This window comes from Leucoraja erinacea, chromosome 1 (assembly GCF_028641065.1).
Source record: "Leucoraja erinacea ecotype New England chromosome 1, Leri_hhj_1, whole genome shotgun sequence".
Lineage (NCBI taxonomy): Eukaryota > Metazoa > Chordata > Chondrichthyes > Rajiformes > Rajidae > Leucoraja > Leucoraja erinaceus.
Window position 1 is genome coordinate 135,380,960 of NC_073377.1, and position 21,811 is coordinate 135,402,770.

General features: G+C 46.1%; 1 protein-coding gene across 1 annotated transcript in view; it reads right to left on the minus strand.

The window, feature by feature from the left end:
- Positions 1 to 20,872, minus strand: part of wdr32 (WD repeat domain 32) — a 35,350-nt gene extending 14,478 nt beyond the window's left edge. Inside the window, exons 1-5 of the mRNA XM_055643776.1 lie at positions 20,556 to 20,872; positions 18,088 to 18,201; positions 11,464 to 11,661; positions 5,862 to 6,064; positions 3,295 to 3,411 (exon numbers count right to left, since the gene is read on the minus strand). Of these exons, the coding sequence (XP_055499751.1) occupies positions 3,295 to 3,411; positions 5,862 to 6,064; positions 11,464 to 11,661; positions 18,088 to 18,201; positions 20,556 to 20,785 (862 nt within the window). The 5' untranslated portion in view covers positions 20,786 to 20,872. The remainder of the gene's footprint in view (positions 1 to 3,294; positions 3,412 to 5,861; positions 6,065 to 11,463; positions 11,662 to 18,087; positions 18,202 to 20,555) is intronic.
- Between the last annotated feature and the right edge of the window lie 939 nt (positions 20,873 to 21,811).

A 21,811-nucleotide genomic window follows, 5' to 3' on the forward strand; every position in this document is an offset into this window, starting at 1 on the left:
TGAGCTAGAGGGAGAGGTAGAGCTGGCTAGGACTTTATTCCTTGGAGCGCAGGAGGTTGAGTTGTATAAGATCAGGAGGGAAATAAATCGGGTGAGTGGGTAGGTAAACTGCTCTCACCCCAACCATGGGCTGTTTACCCTCCTACCATCTGGGAGGCGCTACAGGTCTCTCCGTTGCTGAACCAGCAGGTCGAGGAACAGCTTCTTCCCGGCGGCTGTCACTCTACTCAACAACGTACCTCGGTGACTGCCAATCACCACCCCCCCCCCCCCCGGACCCACTTATTATTATTTATTCAAATCATTTGCTATGTCGCTCTTCCAGGGAGATGCTAAATGCATTTCATTGTCTCTGTACTGTACACTGACAATGACAATTAAAATTGAATCTGAATCTAAATCAAGAACCAGTGACCAAGTTTAAGGTGAGAGTGGAAATATTTAACAGGAAGCTGAGGCGCAACCTTTACACAGAGGGTGGTGGATATATGGAACAAGCTGCCAGAGGCAGTTCAGACAGGTACTATAGCAACTTTTAAAGGTCAGCTGGACAGGGTGCAAGGATAGGAAAGGTTTAGAGGGATCTAGCCCAAACCCAGGGAGGTGGGACTAATGTAGATGGGACATGTGCAAGTTGGGCCAAAGGCCCTGTTTCTGTGATGTAACTCAATTACTCTACAGTATTTGAAACTCAAATGAGTTTCAAATACTGAAACAAAGTTGAGATCCATCAACTGTCTTCTGTAAATCCAGATAAACATTCTTTAATATTCATTCAACATAGAACAAGGAACAGTTTTATGTTCTTTAGTCTAAAGATCCCGACCCGAAACATCACCTGCCCATTTCCTGCCTGACCCTTTGAGTTTCTCCACCACTTTGTTTTATTGTTTAATATTCCCCAGTTAATTACTTTATTTGTCATTTCAAAAAGTATATTCAGGTTTGTCCCAACTACTCTTTACAAATCCCTGGCATGCATGAAATATAAAACACCAGTGAAATCGTCAAGCTCTCAATCAGAGAAACATCAGCTAATATCATTCTAATTCACCTGATTGAACAGAAGAAGCAATCACAGATACAGGTCACAACTCTTAAGCACACGAAGACACGGACTTAAAGGAAAACTTTAAATATTTCCAGTGGAAAGTAATATATTGCAATAAAAAGTAATTATATCCTGTGGCTGGTTTAATACAGTGCCCTCCATAATGTATGGGACAAAGACCCATTATTTATTTATTCCTGTACTCCACAATTTGAGATTTGTAATAGAAAAAAAAGAAAGAAAAAATAAATAAATAAAAAAAATTTAAAAGTCGCACATGGTTAAAGTGCACATTGTCAGATTTTAATAAAGGCCATTTTTACACATTTTGGTTTCACCATGTAGAAATTACAACTGTGTTTATACATAGTCCTCCCATTTCAGGAGCATAATGTTTGGAACACAGCAATGTCATGTAAATGAAAGTAGTCATGTTTAGTGTTTTGTTGCATATCCTTTGCATGCAATGATTGCTTGAAGTCTGTGATTCATGGATATCACCAGTTGTTGGGTGGCTCTGCCAGGCCTGTATAGCAGCCATCTTTAGCTTATACTTATTTTGGGGGCTAGTCCCCTTCAGTTTTCTCTTCAGCATATAAAAGGCATGCTCAATTGGGTGCAGATCGGGTGATTGACTTGGCCACTCAAGAATTGACCATGTTTGAGCTTTGAAAAACTCCTTTGTTGCTTTAGCAGTATGTTTGGGATCATTGTCTTGCTGTAGAATCAACTGCCGGCCAATGTTTTAAGGCATTTGTTTGAACTTGAGCAGATAGGATGTCTATACACTTCAGAATTCATTATGCTACTACCATCAGCAGTTGTATCATCAATGAAGATAAGCGATCCAGTACCTTCAGCAGCCATACATGCCCAGGCCATAACACCCCTACCACCGTGTTTCACAGATGAGGTGGTATGCTTTGGATCTTGGGCAGTTCCTTCTCTCCTCTATACCTTGCTCTTGCCATCACTCTGATACAAGTTAATCTTCGCTTCATCTGTCTATCCACAAGACATTTTCCCAGAACTGTGGTTGCTCTTTTAAGTATTTCTTGGCAAACTGTAACCTGGCCATCCTATTTTTGCAGCTAACCAGTAGTTTGCATCTTGCCTCTGTATTTCTGTTCATGAAGTCTTCGGCGGACAGTGGTCATGGACAAATCCACACCCGACTCCTGAAGAGTATTTCCGATCTGCCGGACAGGTGTTTGGGGATTTTTCTTTATTATAGAGAGAATTATTCTGTCATCAGCTGTAGAGGTCTTCCTTGGCCTGCCAGTCCCTTTGCGATTAGTAAGCTCACCAGTGCTCTCTTTCTTCTTAACGATGTTCCAAACAGTTGATTTTGGTAAGCCTAAGGTTTGGCTGATGTCTCTAACAGTTTTATTCTTGTTTCTCAGTCTCATAATGACTTCTGTGACTTTCAATTTCAACTTTGGTCCTCATGTTGATAAACAGCAATAAAAGTTTCCAAAGGTGATGGAAAGACTGGAGGAAAGACTAGGTGCTGAGAGCTCTCTTATACCTGCATTAAGAAGGCATTTATGTCCCCAAGCATTACAAACCTGAGATGGAATCAGGGTTGGAATGCGCAATTCCCAACCCAGCTAACATTGAACACAAAAAAAACAAAAACAAAAAAACAAAAAAAAAAACGAAAAAAATAAAAAAAAACACCAGAAACAAATGGTGCCCTGAGATGGGGGGGGGGGGGGGGGGGGGGGGGGGGGGGGGGGCTATGTACAAACACAGCTGTAATTTCTACATGGTGAAACAAAAATGTATAAAAATATCCTTTAATAAAATCTGACAATTTGCACTTTAGCCACATGTGAATTTTCCTATTACAAATCTCAAATTGTGTAGTAGAGGCAAATAAATAAATGATGGATCTTTGTCCCAAACATTAAGGAGGGCACTGTACCACGGTGACTGCGACTTCTTCATACAGAGTGTGGTGGGTATATGGAACGAGGTAGTTGAGGTAGGGACTATAAAACATTTAAAAAAACATTTGGACAGGCACGTGGATAAGAAAGGTTTAGGAGGATATGGGCCAAACACAGCCAGGTGTGAGTAGTGTAGATGGGGTAAGTTAGTCAGCATGGGCAAGATGAACCAAATGGCAAGTTTCTATGGCTATGATTCCATATTAAAACTGCAACTGGAAACAATATTCCCTTACACTGATGGCCTTGCAACAGAAATTTGTTACTCACTATTCTTATTTGTTCTATTACCTTTTTTATCATCATGGGCACAAGATTGTGATGGATGTTTCTCAGAGCTTCGAGATGTACCTAGCTGATGATTTTGTGACTGTAAAGCCGGCAGGCTGCAAGAAGACAAAGTCAGATCTGGAGAGATAAAAGACATTTTTAAAGTTGACTCACAAGAGCGGCACAGTTGCGCATCTAGTAGAACTGCTGCCTCACAATACTCGATCTTGACCTCGGGAGTTGTATGTGTGGAGTTAGTAATGTCTCTTTGTGACCACGTGCATTTCCTCCGGGTGCTCCGGCTTCCTCCCACATCTCAAAGACAGATGGGTTCGCAGGTTAATTGCCCCTAGTGGGTAGGGAGTGGATCCAAAAGTGGGATAACATTGTTTTAGTGTGAATGGGTGATTGATGGTCGACGTTGGCTCAGTGGGCCGAAGATCCTATTTACATGCTGCATCTCTAAACTAAATTAACACAGGATTCCAATTTGGGTTTCCGCTCCTGTTTCTTAGATTTATCTAGTATAGCCTAGATGGGATGGAATTTGTCAAGTGTGTTCAATGAAGTAATAGGTAATATGTAGAGGGGCCCCATAGAGAAAGGGCAAAGCTTGACCTACGTTTAGGGAATTAAGCAAGGCAAGTGACTGAGGCGACAGTGGACATGTGCTTTTGGATGAGTAATAAAGAGTTGTGTTTCAGGCCAGGGCTGGACCACAAGTTAAATTCCAAACTGGGGCAAAACAACTTTGATGGTTTTACAAAGGAACTTTAAAAAGTTGATTGGAGCAGCGACACAGTGAGATAGACACAAAATTGTGGAGTAACTCAGCAGCTCAGGATCTCAGAATATGGATAGGTGATGTTCCTAATTTGAGGAAAGACATTCTTGCTATTGGGGGAGTGCAGCGTAGATTTACAAGGTTAATTCCCGGGATGGCGGGACTGTCATATGCATAGAGTGGCTGGGCTTGTATACTCTGGAGTTTAGAAGGATGAGAGGAGATCTTATTAAAACATAAAAGATTATTAAGGATTTGGACACGCTAGAGGCAGGAAACATGTTCCCGATGTTGAGAGAGTCCAGAACCAGGGGTCACAGTTTAAGAATAAGGGGTAAGCCATTTAGAACGGAGACGAGGAAACAGTTTTTCTCACAGAGAGTTGTGAGTCTGTGGAATTCTCTGCCTCAGAGGGTGGTGGAGGCCGGTTCTCTGGATACGTTCAGGAGAGAGCTAGATGGGGCTCTTAAAGATAGCGGAGTCAGGGGATATGGGGAGAAGGCAGGAACGGAGTACTGATTGTGGATGATCAGCCATGATCACATTGAAGGGCTCGAAGGGCCGAATGGTCTACCCCTGCACCTATTGTCTATTGTTTCAGTTCGGGCCATTGATAGTGGGTGTGGGGGAATAGATTGGAGCAGGTTGTTTTGCGTGTAAATGGATATCCAGAAAGTGGGATAGAGTTCGAGGTATGTATGTATGAATGATACGTTATTGTCACATATACCTAGGTACAGGGAAAAAGCTTTGTCTGGCACATAACCTCGGCAGTTACAAGTGTTGGCGCTAACAGCTTTACTAAAGTACCGAACAGTCCTAACTGTTGCCTGTCGCTGCACGTGGCAACAGACAACCCCCACCCCCCCCCCCGCCAGATCCCCCTTAGTTCTCAACCTCCCCCCCCCCTACCAGATCCCCTTAGTTCTCACCGTTCCCCCCCACACCAGATCCCCATTTGTTCTCTCCCCCCCCACACTGGGACCCCCATTGGTCTCACCCACACACCAGACCTCCCTTGTTCTCCCCCCCCCCCCCCCCCCCCCCCCACCCCACCCGGACCACCATTGTTCTCGGCGGCCCTTCGCCAGATTCCCCCCTCGCTTTCTCTCACTGTCGGCCCCTCTGGCTGATGTGGTTCCCATTAACGCCAGAGTCCGCGGTGGGCAAGCCTGGCCTGCCGAGCATGTTGAGGTAAGCATGGAACCACTGCAGATCGGAGAGGTCTTAAATCATCTGTATTTAATATGCAGAAAGACAAGGATGTTTGGGAATTCAGGAAAATTAATAGCGATGTTTTGAAGAGAGTTCACATTACAGAAGAGAAATTGCTGGAGGTCTTACAATGCTGGAGGGTAGATAAATCACAGGGACCTGATCAAGGGCATCCTACGACACTTTGGGAAGGTCGGGAAGAAATAGTCATCTGTTTGAAAGCCACTGGGTGGTGCTGGAAGACTGCATGGTGGCAAATGTTGTGCCTCTTTTATGAAAAGCTGCATGGAAAAGCATTGGAATTACAGATTGCTGTGCCTATCAGTGGAACTGCCCACATTAGCACATTTATGCAACTTGGTCACCATTGATGTGTTGGGCAAAGGGTCTGTTGTGTTGCTCTATGATTCTGACTCTAGATCGACTTGCCTGTGCCTGTCCCACATCCCTCCAAACCTATCCCATCGTAAAATTAGTAAACAGATATAGAGCATTTGAAAGCTATTTTACCAATTTATAAAACCGGGTTCTGTCAATGCTCTTCATATTTTTTACAGAAGGATCAAGCGAAAATGCTCATTGAACTAACCTGTACTTGAAGCAGACCGTTTGCCCCTTAAACTACGGTAAGTGGATACTTCTAGAGATTGGGTTAGATCAAGGTCATGAAGAATTAGAAGATAACCAGATGATGTTGATATAAGCATCTTTGAACAGTCTGGTGTTAGACGCATTCGCATCAAGTAGCGGGTGTGAAAGAACTTTTTATGGGGACATCCGTCTTCCGTGCATCTGTTTTCATGAAAAACAAAATGAGAGAAATTACCAACAAACTATATTAGATCACCTCGACAGGAACAAATTTATGGGCACAATACGCAGTGAGGTTGCACCAATTGGAGGATCTTCTTCAACTTCACTAAGCTAAGCTTTCATGTGTGGCATTGAATGAAACATTGTAATCTGGATCCAATGTTGAACACGGTGTGCAAACTGACCACATGCTGAGAGTGGCGACGTGTGGACAGGGTCCTGATGGGCAGCATTTGTGGCACTGGCTTTCATCGAGATTGGGAGATTATGCTACAGCTGTGCAACATTTAGAGTACAATAAACCTTCATTATAACAGACTCCTTTATAATGGATTTGGGTTATAGCGGACGGACCTGCCAGCATCATCACCATCTCACACCATCTCCCCTCCGCTTACAGCCCTGGCTTCCGATGCCTCCCCGGCTCACAAGGTGCACCCACTAGCCATTCCCCACCCACTGTACGACACGGCTATTGATGCAGTTGACATTGTAGCCTCATGGGGACGGCACTTTCTTCAGGACGCTGCCACCATCAGGACGAGTGCAGTCAGCTGGGGGTTCCCACCCTTCTCTACAGCTGAGCTTCTTCTGTCGGCCGTCGCTTTGTCTCCTCGGCATCTCCTGCTCCCCCTCCTCCTACCCTGCAGGTGCAGGCATACTCCACATTGGAAGAAGGGAGGAGGAGGCAGTAGCAGAGTGGACAAAGTGACGGCAGAAGGAGGAGGAGGCGGCTACAGTGGAGCGAGGCGATGACAAAGTGATGGAAGAAGCAGCAGCAGGAGAGAGTTCGAGAACCCCCACGGTGACCGAGTATGGCCTGTTAGTGGTAGCAGCATGTAGAAAGCGCTGTCCTCAGTGGCTACAACAACAGCCTCGTGAAACGGGAAGAAGGGCTCGCTGGTGCAAACAAACAGTATTGGTGCCTAGTTTTAAGGAAAATTGACACAATGTGCTGGAATAATTCGACAGACTGAATCAGTCTGAAGAAGAGGCCCAATGTCACCTATCAATGTTCTCCAGAGATGCTGCCTGACCCACTGAGTTACTCCAGCACTAGGGCAGGCATGGTGGTGCAGCGGTAGAGTAGCTGCCTTACATTGCTTGCAGTGCCGGAGGCCTGGAGTCCACAAGTTAGTATGTGTAGCCATTTAGAACGGAGATGAGGTGGAGGAGGCTGGTTCCCTGGATGCCTTCAAGAGAGAGCTAGACAGAGCTCTTAAAGGTAGCGGAGTCAAGAGATGTGGCGAGAAGGCAGGAACGGGGTATTGATTGTGGATGATCAGCCATGATCACGTTGAATGGCGGTGTTGGCTCGAACGGCCTACTCCTGCACCTATTGTCTATTGAACTGCAGATGCTGGTTTAAACCAAAGATAGGCACAAATACCTGGAGTAACTCAGCGAGACCGGCAGCTTCTCTGGAGAGAAGGAATGGGTGATGTTTCGGGTCGACACCCTTCTTCATACAAAGTTAGCTTGTTACAGTTGTACAAGGCACTGGTGAGGCCATAGTTGAAGTATTGTTTGGATCTGGGCATCGTGTTATAGGAAAGATGTTTTCAAGCTGGAAAGAGTGTAGAGGTGATTTACGAGGATATGGCCAGGACTTGAGGCCCTGAGCTATAGGGAAAAGTTGATGTCTGCGCCCCATCTACCTCCTCCGGCATCTCATTCCATATACCCACAAACCTTTGTGTGAAAAATCACGCCCCCCGGGTTCCTATTAAATCTTTCCCCTCTCACATTAAACCTATGTCTGGGGCCCTGTGGCTAGCAGTATACCTATATTTCAATGATTTAGATGAGATCATACATTGCAGATTATTACGTTTGCAGATGATACTAAAGATGGTTGTCAACAATTGCAGCAGGATCTTAATCGGTTGGGCAGGTAGGCTGAGCAATGGTTGATGGAGTTTAATGCAGAGAGATGTGACATGTTGCAAGGCACTGGTGAGGCTACAGTGGAGTATTATGTTCAGTTTTGGTCACTCTATTATAGATGTTGTTAAGTCCAGAAGAGCGCAGTGAAGATTTACGAGGATATTGCTAGGAGATGAGGGCCTGAGCTACAGAGAGACGTTGGACGGGCTGGGACTGTATTCTGTGGAGTGTAGGAGGATGTGATGTATAAAAGATCATGAGGGGAATAAATCGGGGAGATGCACCGAGTCGTTTACCCAGAGTAAAGGAATCAAGAACCAGAGGACTGGAGTCATACAACTTGGGAACAGGCCCTTCGGCCCAATTTGCCCACGCCGACCAACATGCACCATTTACACTAATCCCATCTGCCTGCATTTGGCCATATCCTTCTAAACCTATCCTATCCATGTACCTGTCCAAATGATATTTTAACGTTGTGATAGTACCTGCAACTCATTCCATATACCCATCACCCTTTGTGTAAAAAACGTTGACCCTCGGGTTCCGATTAAATCTTTCCCCTCGTACCTTAAACTGTTGTTCAATTGTTAAACTGTTCAATTGTTGGGTATTAATGGTGGAGTAGCAAGATGGATTCAACAGTGGCTGAATGGGAGATGCCAGAGAGTAATGGTGGATGGTTGTTTGTCAGGTTGGAGGCCAGTGACTAGTGGGGTGCCACAGGGATCTGTGTTGGGTCCACTGTTGTTTGGCATGTACATCAATGATCTGGATGATGGTGTGGTAAATTAGATTAGTAAGTATGCAGATGATACTAAGATAGGTGGGGTTGTGGATAATGAAATAGATTTTCAAAGTCTACAGAGAGATTTATGCCAGTTGGAAAAGTGGGCTGAAAGATGGCAGATGGAGTTTAATGCTGATAAGTGTGAGGTGCTACATCTTGGCAGGACAAATCAAAATAGGACGTACATGGTAAATGGTAGGGAATTGAAGAATGCAGGTGAACAGAGGGATCTGGGATTAACTGTGCACAGTTCCCTGAAAGTGGAATCTCATGTAGATAGGGTGGTAAAGAAAGCTTTTGGTGTGCTGGCATTTATAAATCAGAGCATTGAGTATAGAAGTTGGGATGTAATGTTAAAATTGTACAAGGCATTGGTGAGACCAAATCTGGAGTGTGGTGTACAATTTTGGTCGCCCAATTATAGGAAGGATGTCAACAAAATAGAGAGAGTACAGAGGAGATTTACTAGAATGTTGCCTGGGTTTCAACAACTAAGTTACAGAGATAGGTTGAATAAGTTAGGTCTTTATTCTCTGGAGCGCAGAAGGTTAAGGGGGGACTTGATAGAGGTCTTTAAAATGATGAGAGGGATAGACAGAGTTGACGTGGACAAGCTTTTCCCTTTGAGAATAGGCAAGATTCAAACAAGAGGACATGACTTCAGAATTAAGGGACAGAAGTTTAGGGGTAACATGAGGGGGAACTTCTTTACTCAGAGAGTGGTAGCGGTGTGGAATGAGCTTCCAGTGGAAGTGGTGGAGGCAGGTTCATTGGTATCATTTAAAAATAAATTGGATAGGCATATGGATGAGAAGGGAATGGAGGGTTATGGTACGAGTGCAGGTAGGTGGGACTAAGGGGAAAAAAAAGTTGTTCGGCACGGACTTGTAGGGCCGAGATGGCCTGTTTCCATGCTGTAATTGTTATATGGTTATATGGTTAGAAGGGTCGAGATGGCCTGTTTCCGTGCTGTAATTGTTATATGGTTATATGGTCAAACCTGTGACCTCTGTTCTTGATTCCACTCTGGGCAAAAGCTGCAAGGGGAAACTGTGGAGGCAGGTACAGTGCATGTATATATGTAGAGAGGTGCATAGGCAGCAACGGTTTAGATGGACACGGATCTAAACAGGCGAATGGGACTAGCTCAGTCATGGGTCAATCAAGCCAGAGAGCCTATTACATTTTTTTGTGACACTAATGTGCACATTATCCTTTACATCACACATTATAAACAACAATTTATCTAGCGCAACTGATAATTGACTCTGTACATTCACCCAATCTAATTCCCCTCATGATTTTAAACACCTCTATAAGATCACCCCTCATTCTCCTGCGCTCCATAATGTAGTAGCCTGCCCCACCTCTCCCTATAGCTCAGGACCTCGAGATCTGACAACATTCATGGAAATCCAGCAAAGTGACCAAACTGAGCACAATAGAACACTCCAAATATTCCGAGCAAATACCCGTGGAATCATGGAGCATGAAAACAGTCCCTCGTCCAAACTCTTCCATCTGTCCGCTGAGTTCCCCTCTATACTAACATCACTCTGTACATGGTCCCCAGCCCAGGGGATTCCAGCGCCCCTGCAGACACTGCCTTCAGTCATCCTGCCTCAACCATCTATCAGTCAGGGAACTGCAAGTACTCTGGGGAAGTGAATTCCTTCATTTCGCCTGTCAATGTCTTCCCCTTTACCTTAAACCTTTGTCCTCTAATTTTATCTACCCCATGATATATGGAAAAGGTTCCTGCAATCAATGCTGTCTATACCCTTCATCCTTATCTAATATCTCTGAAAGCTCTGGTTTCCTGCCACATCCCAAAGAGGAGAAACAGGTTGGTAGTTTAATTGGCCTCTGTATATTGCACCTAGGCTAGTGGTAGAATCTGGGGGGAGTAGATGAGGACAGGGGTAAAGAAAATTGGGCGAGTGTGCCCAGATGGAAGACGAGGTGCTGTTATTCACTACAACACTGCAGGGGGCAACAGTTCAGTGTGAGAGTGGGGCACTGAGTTAAAGTGGCAGGAAAACAGATCCTCAGTCACTCCTGCACCTGAACGCAGTTGCTCCACAGAGAGATCACAGTCTACTATTAGTTCTTCCAATGTAGAGGAAGGCAGTGACTAGCGACCTAATGCAATATACTAAATTGGACAATCGGAGAGGAAAAGTAGTGGAAATGGCAGGATGAAGGAGAGCCCCAGACTCAATAGGCCAAGGGCTTCAAAAAGAAATAATTTAATCAAAATGATGATAGCATCATAGAAACATAGACAATAGGTGCAGGAGTAGGCCATTCTGCCGTTCATGCCATTCAATAAGATCATGGCTGATCATCCACAATTAGACTGGTGACACACCAGTAAAAGGACATCTGAAGCTCAGCAGGTGACAGAAGTCATTGGGTTGTAAAAGTGACTGAAAAGCCATCACATGAAGAAATCTAAACAGAATGGAAATGATAATTTTGAAGATATTTACCATTGGGAGGGAAACGAAGGAAGTCTTTCAATGAATCTACCTCTTTATAGTGTCCAAAATGTTAAAGCTTACTTCATAACAAACTTGGCTTCCATATGTGACATTTTTACTTTGCTCAACCAGAGATAGGGCTTTACTACCTGAGGAATCATACTTAACACAATTTTGTCAATAAACAAAATTAATTGAAAAACATGCAGATCATCAACCTATTTGTGTCCCAGGTGATTACATTTCCATCGAATCCTGACGTCACCAACAGTCTTGTGCTGGTATCGTATTCAATGTTCTTGACCCAGCTGGTGTGGCCATGCAAGGTGCAGACCTTGGTGTTGAGGTTCCGCAGGTCCCAGAGTGCCACCGTTGTATCGTCAGAACAGGTCGCAAAAAGCCTGTTGTCAAGAAACCTGGAAGAAAGCCACAGCACACACTGATATTCTAACTATCGCAAACCTCTCATAGTACAGTGGAAAAGATTATCACTTAAATGGCATCCTAGATTGCGCACGCTTCGTGAAGTTTTATCTCACTCACACCCCAAAAATAGCACATTTTCGAATCAAATTCAACGGGGTACAGATGAAGCAACCAGGCAGCACCAGAGAAGCAGGATAAGACCCTGCATCAGCTCTCTACCCCTGCATCAGCTCTCTACGCCGCGTCAGACCTGACTACCCTGCGTCAGCTCTCTACCCCTGGTGAATGTGAAAGATACTAGAGGGTATTTATAAATTTCTGCTTCACAAACTAAATGAAAATAATGAACCATGTCTAATTCCATGTCATTTGGGTTGTACCTATTGGATAGAATCAAGTTGTTTGTTTATAAAGACAATAGCACAAACTGGAAAGAGGTGACAATTTGTAGGTGACAATTACACTTCAATTTGCATGCTATCCAACCAGATCAGATATACTATACATAGATTATATCATATCACATCTATCTATTTATCATATCTATCATACATCACATCTATCTATATATTAAAATGGTGTGTGTGTTTCCATTTTCAGGTATTTTTTCAGATTAGATTTTCGGCCTTTGATTCCTTGGTCCGCCAAAACCACACGCTGAAGCTCCGTGATTATTTTGCATTTCGCTAGCGATGTCACTTTTACATTCCCTAATCCACTCCTCATTACATTTGGACATTGTTATGTACACATTTTAAAATAAAATCCTCCCCCCCTCCCCCCTCACTTATTTTAAAATCTAAACGGGACACGAGCTCCTGACGTCACAATTCCACATGCCGACCAATCCAGGCCCACCTGCCTCCAGGCCCCGCCCCCCGCCGCTGTGGATTAAAGGCGCAGAGAGATTGAGAAACTTCTGCAGAACAAACATTCTACAGCTCCGTTCCGCTGTAGCTTCTCTGTTCTACACATCTCGGGACAGCGACTTCTCACGCGCTGAACCTTATCATCACTGTTGGCGCAGCTCGTGAAGCCATGCGCACTCATACCAGCTGTGGGTTTACAGTCAGAAGCGCGCTCTCTCTCTCCCTCCGATCCGATCGTCTGTCCCCCATCCCCTGCCCGGCTCTGTCACGCTGGTGAGTGCGCTTACCTAAGTGAAGCCACGATCGGCTGGTCCTCCCGCTGCTTTTCACCGTCCTCAGATCAGGCCCCCCGCAAGCTGCCGCACCGCTCCCCCTCTCTCTCTCCACCTCTCTCTCCCCCCCCCCAAATCCCCCTCCCCCCTTCCTTCCACCCCCTTCCCCACCCCACCCCCACCTCTTGCCCCCCTCTCTCTCCACCCCTTCGCACCCCGCCCTTCCCCCCACCCCCCTCTCTCTCTCTCTCCCCCACGCCGCCACCCCTCTCTCTCTTTCTCTCTGCCCACACCCACCTCCTCTCTCTCTCTCTCTCTCTGCCCCCCTCCATCCTCTCCGCCATGCCCCCTCCCTGCCCTGCCCTCCCTCCCCTAAACCCCCTTCCCCACCCCCCCCCCCCCCCCGCATGGACTGTTTTTACCTTCTTCCCAAAATCCACAAACATAATGGCAGACCCATTGTTTCTGCTTGCTCCTGTCCCACGGAAATGATTTCCACGTCCCTCGACCCCATCCTATCCCCCTGGTCCAATCGCTCCTGACCTATGTCCGAGATACCTCACATGCCTGTTGTCTCTTTAATGACCTGCTTTCCGAGACCCCACTCTCTCATCTTTACTATGGATGTTCAGTCATACTACACCTCCATCCATCCCCCAACTGGAAGGCCTTAAAGCCCCGAGTTTCTTCCTCGACTGCAGAACCATCCAATTTCCCTCTACTAACACTCTACTCTGCCTAGCAGAGCTGGTCCTTATCCTCAACAACATCTCTTTTGACTCCTCCCACTTCCTCCAAGTCCAAGGCGCACCTATATGCCCCAACTATGCCTGCCTCTTTGTAGGGTACGTTGAATAATCCCTGTTCCAGACGTACACTGGCTTCATCTCCAAACTCTATCTGTTACATTGACTGCATCAGTGCCACCTCCTGCACCCATGCAGAACTCATGGACTTCATCAACGTCGCCACCAATTTTCATCCTGTACTCAAACTAATTGGACCATCTCTGACACATCCCTCTCCTTTCTTAATCTCACAGTCTCCATCACAAGAAATAGACTATTGACTGATGTCTATTACAAACCCACTGACTCCCACAACTACACTTCTTCCCACCCTGCAAAGAGTCTATCCCCATCTCCCAATTCCTCCGTCAAGATGAGGTGTTCCATACCAGAACTTCCGAGATATCCAAATTATTTTGGGAACTGGGCTTCCCCTCTCCCATCATAGATGAGGCCCTCACTCGTGTCTCCTCGGTACCCTGCAACTCTGCCCTTGCTCCCCCTCCCCCAAACACAACAGAGACAGAGCCCCCCCCCTAGTCCTCACATTCCATCCCATCAGTCATCGCATACAACAGATAATCCTCCAAAATTTCCATTGTGGAGGGAATGGTCTCTGCTCGTGGAATCACCACTAGCCACATTTTCTCATCTCCACCCCTTCCGAAGAGACCATTCCCTCCGCAACTCTCTGGTTAACTCATCCCTTCCCACCAAAACCACTTCTTCCCCAGGTACCTTCCCCTGCAATCACAGGAGATGCAACACCTGACGCTCTACCTCCTCCCTCGACTCTGTCCAGAGACCCCGACAGTCCTTTCAGGTTAGGCAGAGGTTCACTTGCACCTCCTCCAACCTCATCTACTGTAATCGATATTCAAGATGTGGATTCTTATACATCGGCGAGACCTAACGCAGACTGGGCAATTGTTTCGCCGAACACCTTCGCTCAGCCCGTGTGAACCAACCTGATCTCCCGGTTGCTGGACACTTTAATTCTCCTTCCCATTCCTACACTGACCTTTCTGTCCTCAGTCTCCTCCATTGTCAGCGTGAGGCTAAATGCAAATTGGAAGAACAGCATCTCATATTTCGCTTCAGGTAGCCCCGGCATTCCCTCTCTCTCTATCCCGTCCCCATCCAAGTCGCACTAGCTTCTCATTTTCACCCTACAAACAGCTTACAATGGCCTGTTTCCTTTATCATCATTAATTTTTTGCATCTTTCATTCATTGATCTTTACCTCTCCACATCACCGTCTATATCTCTCATTTCCCTTATCCGTAGCCAGCCTGAAGAAGGGTCTCGACCAGAAACGTCACGCATTCCTTCTCTCCAGAGATGCTGCCTATCCTGCTGAGTTACTCCAGCTGTTTGTGTCTATCTACTCTTTCTCAGGTTATCCTTGAGGTCCAAAGGACCACATTTCCTACTTAAGAGAAAATCAACCAGGCACATTGACTAACTTGAAGCCCACAATGAAACGTGGGAAAATAATGCTCACCATTGACGGTAATGTATACCATAATCCAAATTAGCAGGAAATCATCTTACTGTGATAAGGCAGGCACAGCTGGCAAATCAAGAACCAAACTGACTTCTGATAGCATCACTAGAATATCAACAATAATTCTTCAAAGCTTTTTACCCATGTATAGACATTATCAAATATACCCAATTATTAAACAACAGTGTGCAAGACGTTGATGAGGATGGATTTGGAGTACCGTGCTCAGTTGTAGTCACTCTGCTATAGGAGGGATATTGTTAAGCTGGAAAAAGTGCGGAGATTTATGAGGATGTTGCCAGGACTCGGGGAGAGATTGGGCAGGCTAGCAGTTTATTCCTTGGAGCGCAGGAGGTGATCTTACAGAGGTGTATAAAATGTTGAGCTGAATAGAGAATGTATGCAAAGTCTTTTTGCCCCCCAGAGTAATGGAATCAAGAATTAGGGGGGACATGGGTTTAAGGGGAAAGATTTAATAGGTGCCCGCGGGGCTACTTTTCCCCCCACACAGTTGGTATATGGAACAAGCTACCAGAGGAAGTATGTAGGGAGGAACAGCAGATGCTGGTTTAAACCGAAGATAGACACAAAAAGCTGGAGTAACTCAGCAGGTCTGTTACTCAGAAACGTCTCAACCCGAAACGTCACCCATTCCTTCTTTCCAGAAATGTTGCCTGTCCCGCTGATTTCCTCCAGCTTTTTGTATATTTTCAATACAAACCAGCATCTGCAGTTCTTTCCTACACTACTTCAGAGTTATGGTAAAGGGAAATGAGAGATATAGACGGAGATATAGAGAGATACAGAACAAATGAATGATAGATATGCAAAAAAAAGTAACAATGATAAAGGAAACATGCCATTGTTAGCTGTGGGCTAGGTGAAAACAAGTTAGACAATGAATCTCGACAAGACAGTGGCGAGTGGAGTGCCGAAAGGCTCGGTGTTGGGGCCGCAACTGTTTACCATATATATTAATGATTTGGAAGAGGGAATTAGGAGTGACACTAGCAAGTTTGCGGATGACACAAAGCTGGGTGGCAGTGTGAACTGTGAAGAGGATGTTAGGAGGTTGCAGGGTGACCTGGACAGGTTGAGTGAGTGGGCAGATGCGTGGCAGATGCAGTATAATATAGATAAATGTGAGGTTATCCACTTTGGCGGCAAAAACAAAGGGGGCAGATTATTATCTCAACGGGGTTAGTTTAGGTCAGGGGTAGGTACAGTGAGACATGGGTGTCCTTGAAAGTTGGCGTGCAGGTACAGCAGGCAGTGAAGAAAGCTAATGGAATGTTGGCCTTCATAACAAGAGGATTTCAGTATAGGAGTAAAGAGGTTCTTCTGCAGTTGTATAGTGCTCTGGTAAGACCACATCTGGAGTATTGTGTACAGATTTGGTCTCCTAATTTGAGGAGATTGAGGCAGTGTGATCGAGGCAGTGCAGCATAGGTTCACGAAATTGATCCCTGGGATAGCGGGACTGTCATATGAGGAAAGATTGAAAAGACTAGGCTTGTATTCACTGGAGTTTAGAAGGATGAGGGGGTATCTTATAGAAACATTTCAAATTATAAAAGGACTGGACAAGTTAGATGCAGGAAAAATGTTCCCAATGTTGGGCGAGTCCAGAACCAGAGTCTTAGAATAAAGGGGAGGCCATTTAAGAAAAAACCTTTTCACCCAGAGAGTTATGAATTTGTGGAATTCCCTGCCACAGAGGGCAGTGGAGACCAAATCACTGGATGGTTTTAAGAGAGGGTTAGATGGAGCTCTTGCAGCTAGTGGAATCAAGGGATATGGGGAGAAGGCAGGCACGGGTTATTGATGGGGGACGATCAGCCATGATTACAATAAATGGCGGTGCTGGCTCGAGGGCCGAATGGCCTCCTCCTGCACCTATTTTCTAAGTTTCTAAAACAAGAAGGAAGGGTTACTTGAAGTTAGAGAAATCAACATTCCGATGGGTTTTGAGCTCCCCAAGCAAAATATGAGATGCTGTTTCTCCAATTTGCTTTTAGCCTCACTCTGACAATGGACAGAAAGGTCAGTGTGGGAATGGGAAGGTGAAATGAAAGTGTTTGACAATCGGGAGATCAGGTAGATCCAGGTGGACTCAGCGATGGTATTGAGTGAAACGATCGGCAAGTCTACGTTTGGTCATTAGCGAGACCAGTCCTCTCTTTCCTGTGCCCCACACCTGGGCATGCATCCTTTCTCCTCCCCTCGCCTCCCTCATATTTCTTTCTCTGGCCTCGCAATTCGTACTTCATCTATCCTTACCTCACACCTTTTCATCTCTGGCCTTGGTCCATAACCGCCGTCACCTTTATCCAACCATCACCCACCAGGCTTTGTCTTGCCCTTCTCTCTTCCAACTTTCCTTCCCCCAAACACCACAATCAATCTGAAGAATGGCTCTGACCTGAAACATCACCTATGCATGTTCGCCAGAAATGCTACCTGACACCCTGCTTGTGTCCTGTTTAGCTCTCAAGATAGCTTCTATCTGTACATATATAAAGAAGATGCTGCAGTGGCTCCTGGTGCTGAATCCATCCATCTACTCGAAGCATGGCAAGACTAGCTCTGGCCATTTCCCCATTGTTCCATCACTTGCAGTTGTGGTTAGTCTGCCTAGCCCCATTGACCTCTCTCCCTCCGCTTGGACTGGGTCACCTATACTCACAGCCAGTTATTACGACTTGGTGGTGTGGAACTATACAGTCCTACACAGTTGTGATTAGCAGCTGCTTACATTTGATTAACACTAAGGACAAAGCATGCGTTCAATCAATAATCATTAGTATGTACAACTTCTATATTTCTCAAATATTATTCTCTAGGATTGTGAAAAAAAAGCCATTTCATTTTTGCAAACATTGACAGGAAACAGGTTTACACCAAAAATACACAGCTGCTATATATATATGTACCTGGCATATTGATAATATCCATCAATGCAAAGGGTAATGTAACTGACCTGATGTTATTGACACAATCTTCATGGGCTTCAGACAGAGTTTTGATATGCTTTGAAGACACTGGATCAAACAAGAGAACTTCTGTCTGTTCACATGCCACTGTCAACACTGACCTGCAGAGAAGAACCAGAGGTTTGCAGTTTCCGTCGTTGGACAAATAACAAGTAATGAAGATTACAGGATGGAGATTGAAAATCTGATTGAATAGTTGCAGGACAACCTTGTTCTCAACCTTCCCAAAACCATCAGTTTGTTGACTTCAGGAAGTGAGGACAAGGGATCTGTGAACCTGTCTTCATGGATGGGATGGTGAAGATGACTGTAGAGTCAACAGCTTAAAGTTCCCGTGTGTGAACATCTCTGAAGATTTGTCCTGGACCCAGCACATTGATGCAATCACAGAGAAAACCCATTAATACTTCTAATTCCTTAGAAGATTCAGTATGTTGCCAAATATTCTCTTGAACTGTCACAGGTGAACGTTAGAAAGCACATCAGGCCTTAGGCCTAATTCAGTAAACCAAATACCCAGGAAGGAAAGAGATTACATAAACTGGTAGACATCAAGGGTACTGAAGATACACAGAAAACGCTGGAGTAACTCAGCAGGTCAGGCAGCATCTCTGGAGAACATGGATAGGTGACGTTTGGGGCCAGGACCCTTAGGACTGATTGTAGGGGGGAGGAATTGGAAGCAAGAAAAGGCCAGGACAAATCAGGCTGGCAACAGCCTACATCAGTCAGGATAGACAGTCTAAAGAAGGGTCTCGACCCGAAACTTCACCTTTTTCCTTCGCTCTATAGGGGGGTTGCACGTAAGGTTACTGGGTCATAGGGCTTGACGCACGGAGCCGCTCAATCCATCTGGAGGACATCCGTAACTTCCGGTATATGTTATTAATGCAAGAAACGCGTACTTTCCTACCTGTTAAAAACCGCCAAAATGTTGAATTTTTGCGCTGAAAAAAATTGTGGAAGTCGAGGTAAGTGTGAGAGACATGTACCCAACTTTAGAATTCCAAAAGTGAAGCCAAATGAAGGTAAAGAGAAACGAGAGCTGAAGGGACAACGGCAGCTAAAGTGCTTGGTTGTGCAGATATCGTAATTGAAAATATTGGGAATTATCGTGTTTGCTCACTGCATTTCATCAACAGTAAGGCATTATTTGTGTTTTTTCTTGATTCCTTTGGTATCTAAAAAGTCTCAGAAGTGATAAATCTGGCTGTAAATTTTTCTTCAGATGCGTTTTCATTTTGTATGTAAAAACCCACTTGAGAAACATGGGCGATTTAAAAAATTTACAGCCAGATTTATCACTTCTGAAACTTTTTAGATGCCAAAGGAATCAAGAAAAAACACAAATAATGCCTTAGTTGATGAAATGTAGTGAGATAACAGCCAATGTTTTCTAAGCACTCTGTTGTTGTCCCTTCAGCTCTCACTTCTATCTACCGTCATTTCTCCTCACTTTTGGAATTCTGAAGTAGGCTAAATGTCTCACACGCTTATCCCGATTTCCATAATCATTTACAGCGCAAAAATGGACAATTTCAGCGGGTTTTAACGGGCCCACTACCCTGGAAACAATGGTAAGTGCCTACCTGCAGTTCAACGCGTGTACTCCATTTGCAGTAGCGTAGCAACAGTACGGGTCATGGGTCGTGACCCGACTGCCGCAAAACCTCCCTATAGATGCTGCCTCACCCGCTCAAGGGGATACATCATTACCACCTGGGGAACTGGTTAACTGACTTTTAATGTGGGGGAGGAGTGTTCGTACAGGAGCCTGAAAACTGTAACCACCAGATTCAGGAACAGCTTCTTCCCACCAACCATCACACGCTTGAACACTAGACAACGCTAACCACAAATCTACCTCAGCACCTATGATCTACTGTGGACTTTGATCTATGTACTTTGGTTTTGCACTATTATGGTTTGGTTACCTACTATTAGAGTTATTAATTTAATGTAATATATATATATATATATATATATATATATATATATATACATACACACATATACACACACACACATATATATACACACACACACATATATATACATCTGACTGTTACTGTATTAATATTCCTATAAAGTTGCAGTTTGTACGGGGGCAAGGGTGGAGTACAGGGGTGAGGATGGGGGGGGGGCAAGGGTGGGATACGGAGGGCGAGGTTGTGGAGGGGCAATGGATGGGTTGCCGGGGGGGGGGGGGGGGGGGGAGAGCGGGGCTAATGGGGGGTGGGGGTGAGGGGCAAGGGTGGGATACGGGGGCCGAGTTTGGGGGGGGGCAAGGGTTGGGCGAGTGAGGGGGTAATGGGGTGGCGAGGGTGAGGGGAGGTACGTGGGGTGCGAGGATAAGGGGAGTAATGGGGGGGCTAGGGTGAGGGGAGGGGGGTAATGGGTACATGTGGCGGTGAGTCCGGTACGGGGGTGAGATGCGGCTGGCCCGGGCTCCTACCCGTCGGGCGAGTACTCGAGGTTGAAGGCGGCGCCGTGGGTCCTGGATCCGACGGAGAGCTGCCCGGCCGGGTGCATGGAGCCGTACAGACTGGTCATCACGCAGTAGGTGCCGCGGCCCGGCTCCACCGACGGCCCGAAGCCGCGGCCTACCGAGCGGCCGCTCACCCAGGAGAAGACGCCGGGCCGCCGGCGGCGGGACCTCCGGCCTCCCGGTGCCTCCGCGCTCATGGCGCCGCTGACTGGGCGCGTCCGCAGCCGTCACAACCAACCGTCACCGCCGCTGCCGCCGCGTCCCGGTCCTGGGCCGTCCCTCACTTCCGTCCCTCCGGTCCGCCCCTCACTCCCGTCCCCCCTCACTCCCGTCCGTCCGTCTGCCCCTCACTCCCGTCCCCCCCTCGCCTATCTCTAGAGCAGAATGTTTAATTGTCACAGGCACTGTCGACAGGACTAGCAAATTCATACTTGCTGCAGCTGTTAAAGCCCCTTTAACATAACACACAATCCACTCAGTGGCCGTTCCTTCCACCGACCCGACCCTTATCTGATACCCCGGTTGAACGTCCACACATCCCATTCCCGTCCCTCTCTCCATCCTTCTTCTTCTCCTCCCCCCCAACTCCTCAGTGCCTTCTACCAGTCCATCCTCCCTCATCGCCATCCAGATTCAGATTCAGATTCAGATTCAGTTTTAATTGTCATTGTCAGTGTACAGTACAGAGACAACGAAATGCATTTAGCATCTCCCTTGAAGAGCGACATAGCAAACGATTTGAATAAAAAAAAATAAAAAAAAAAAATAATAATAATAATAATAAGTGGGGGGGGGGGGGGTTGATTGGCAGTCACCGAGGTACGTTGTTTAGTAGAGTGACAGCGGCCGGAAAGAAGCTGTTCCTCGACCTGCTGGTTCGGCAACGGAGAGACCTGTAGCGCCTCCCGGATGGTAGGAGGGTAAACAGTCCATGGTTGGGGTGAGAGCAGTCCTTGGCGATGCTGAGCGCCCTCCGCAGACAGCGCTTGCTTTGGAGAGACTCAATGGAGGGGAGCGTGGAACCGGTGATGCGTTGGGCAATTTTCACCACCCTCTGCAATGCCTTCCGGTCGGAGACAGAGCAGTTGCCATACCATACTGTGATGCAGTTGGTAAGGATGCTCTCGATGGTGCAGCGGTAGAAGTTCACCAGGATCTGAGGAGACAGATGGACCTTCTTCAGTCTCCTCAGGACCAGGGACCGAAACAGCTCTTACATGTGA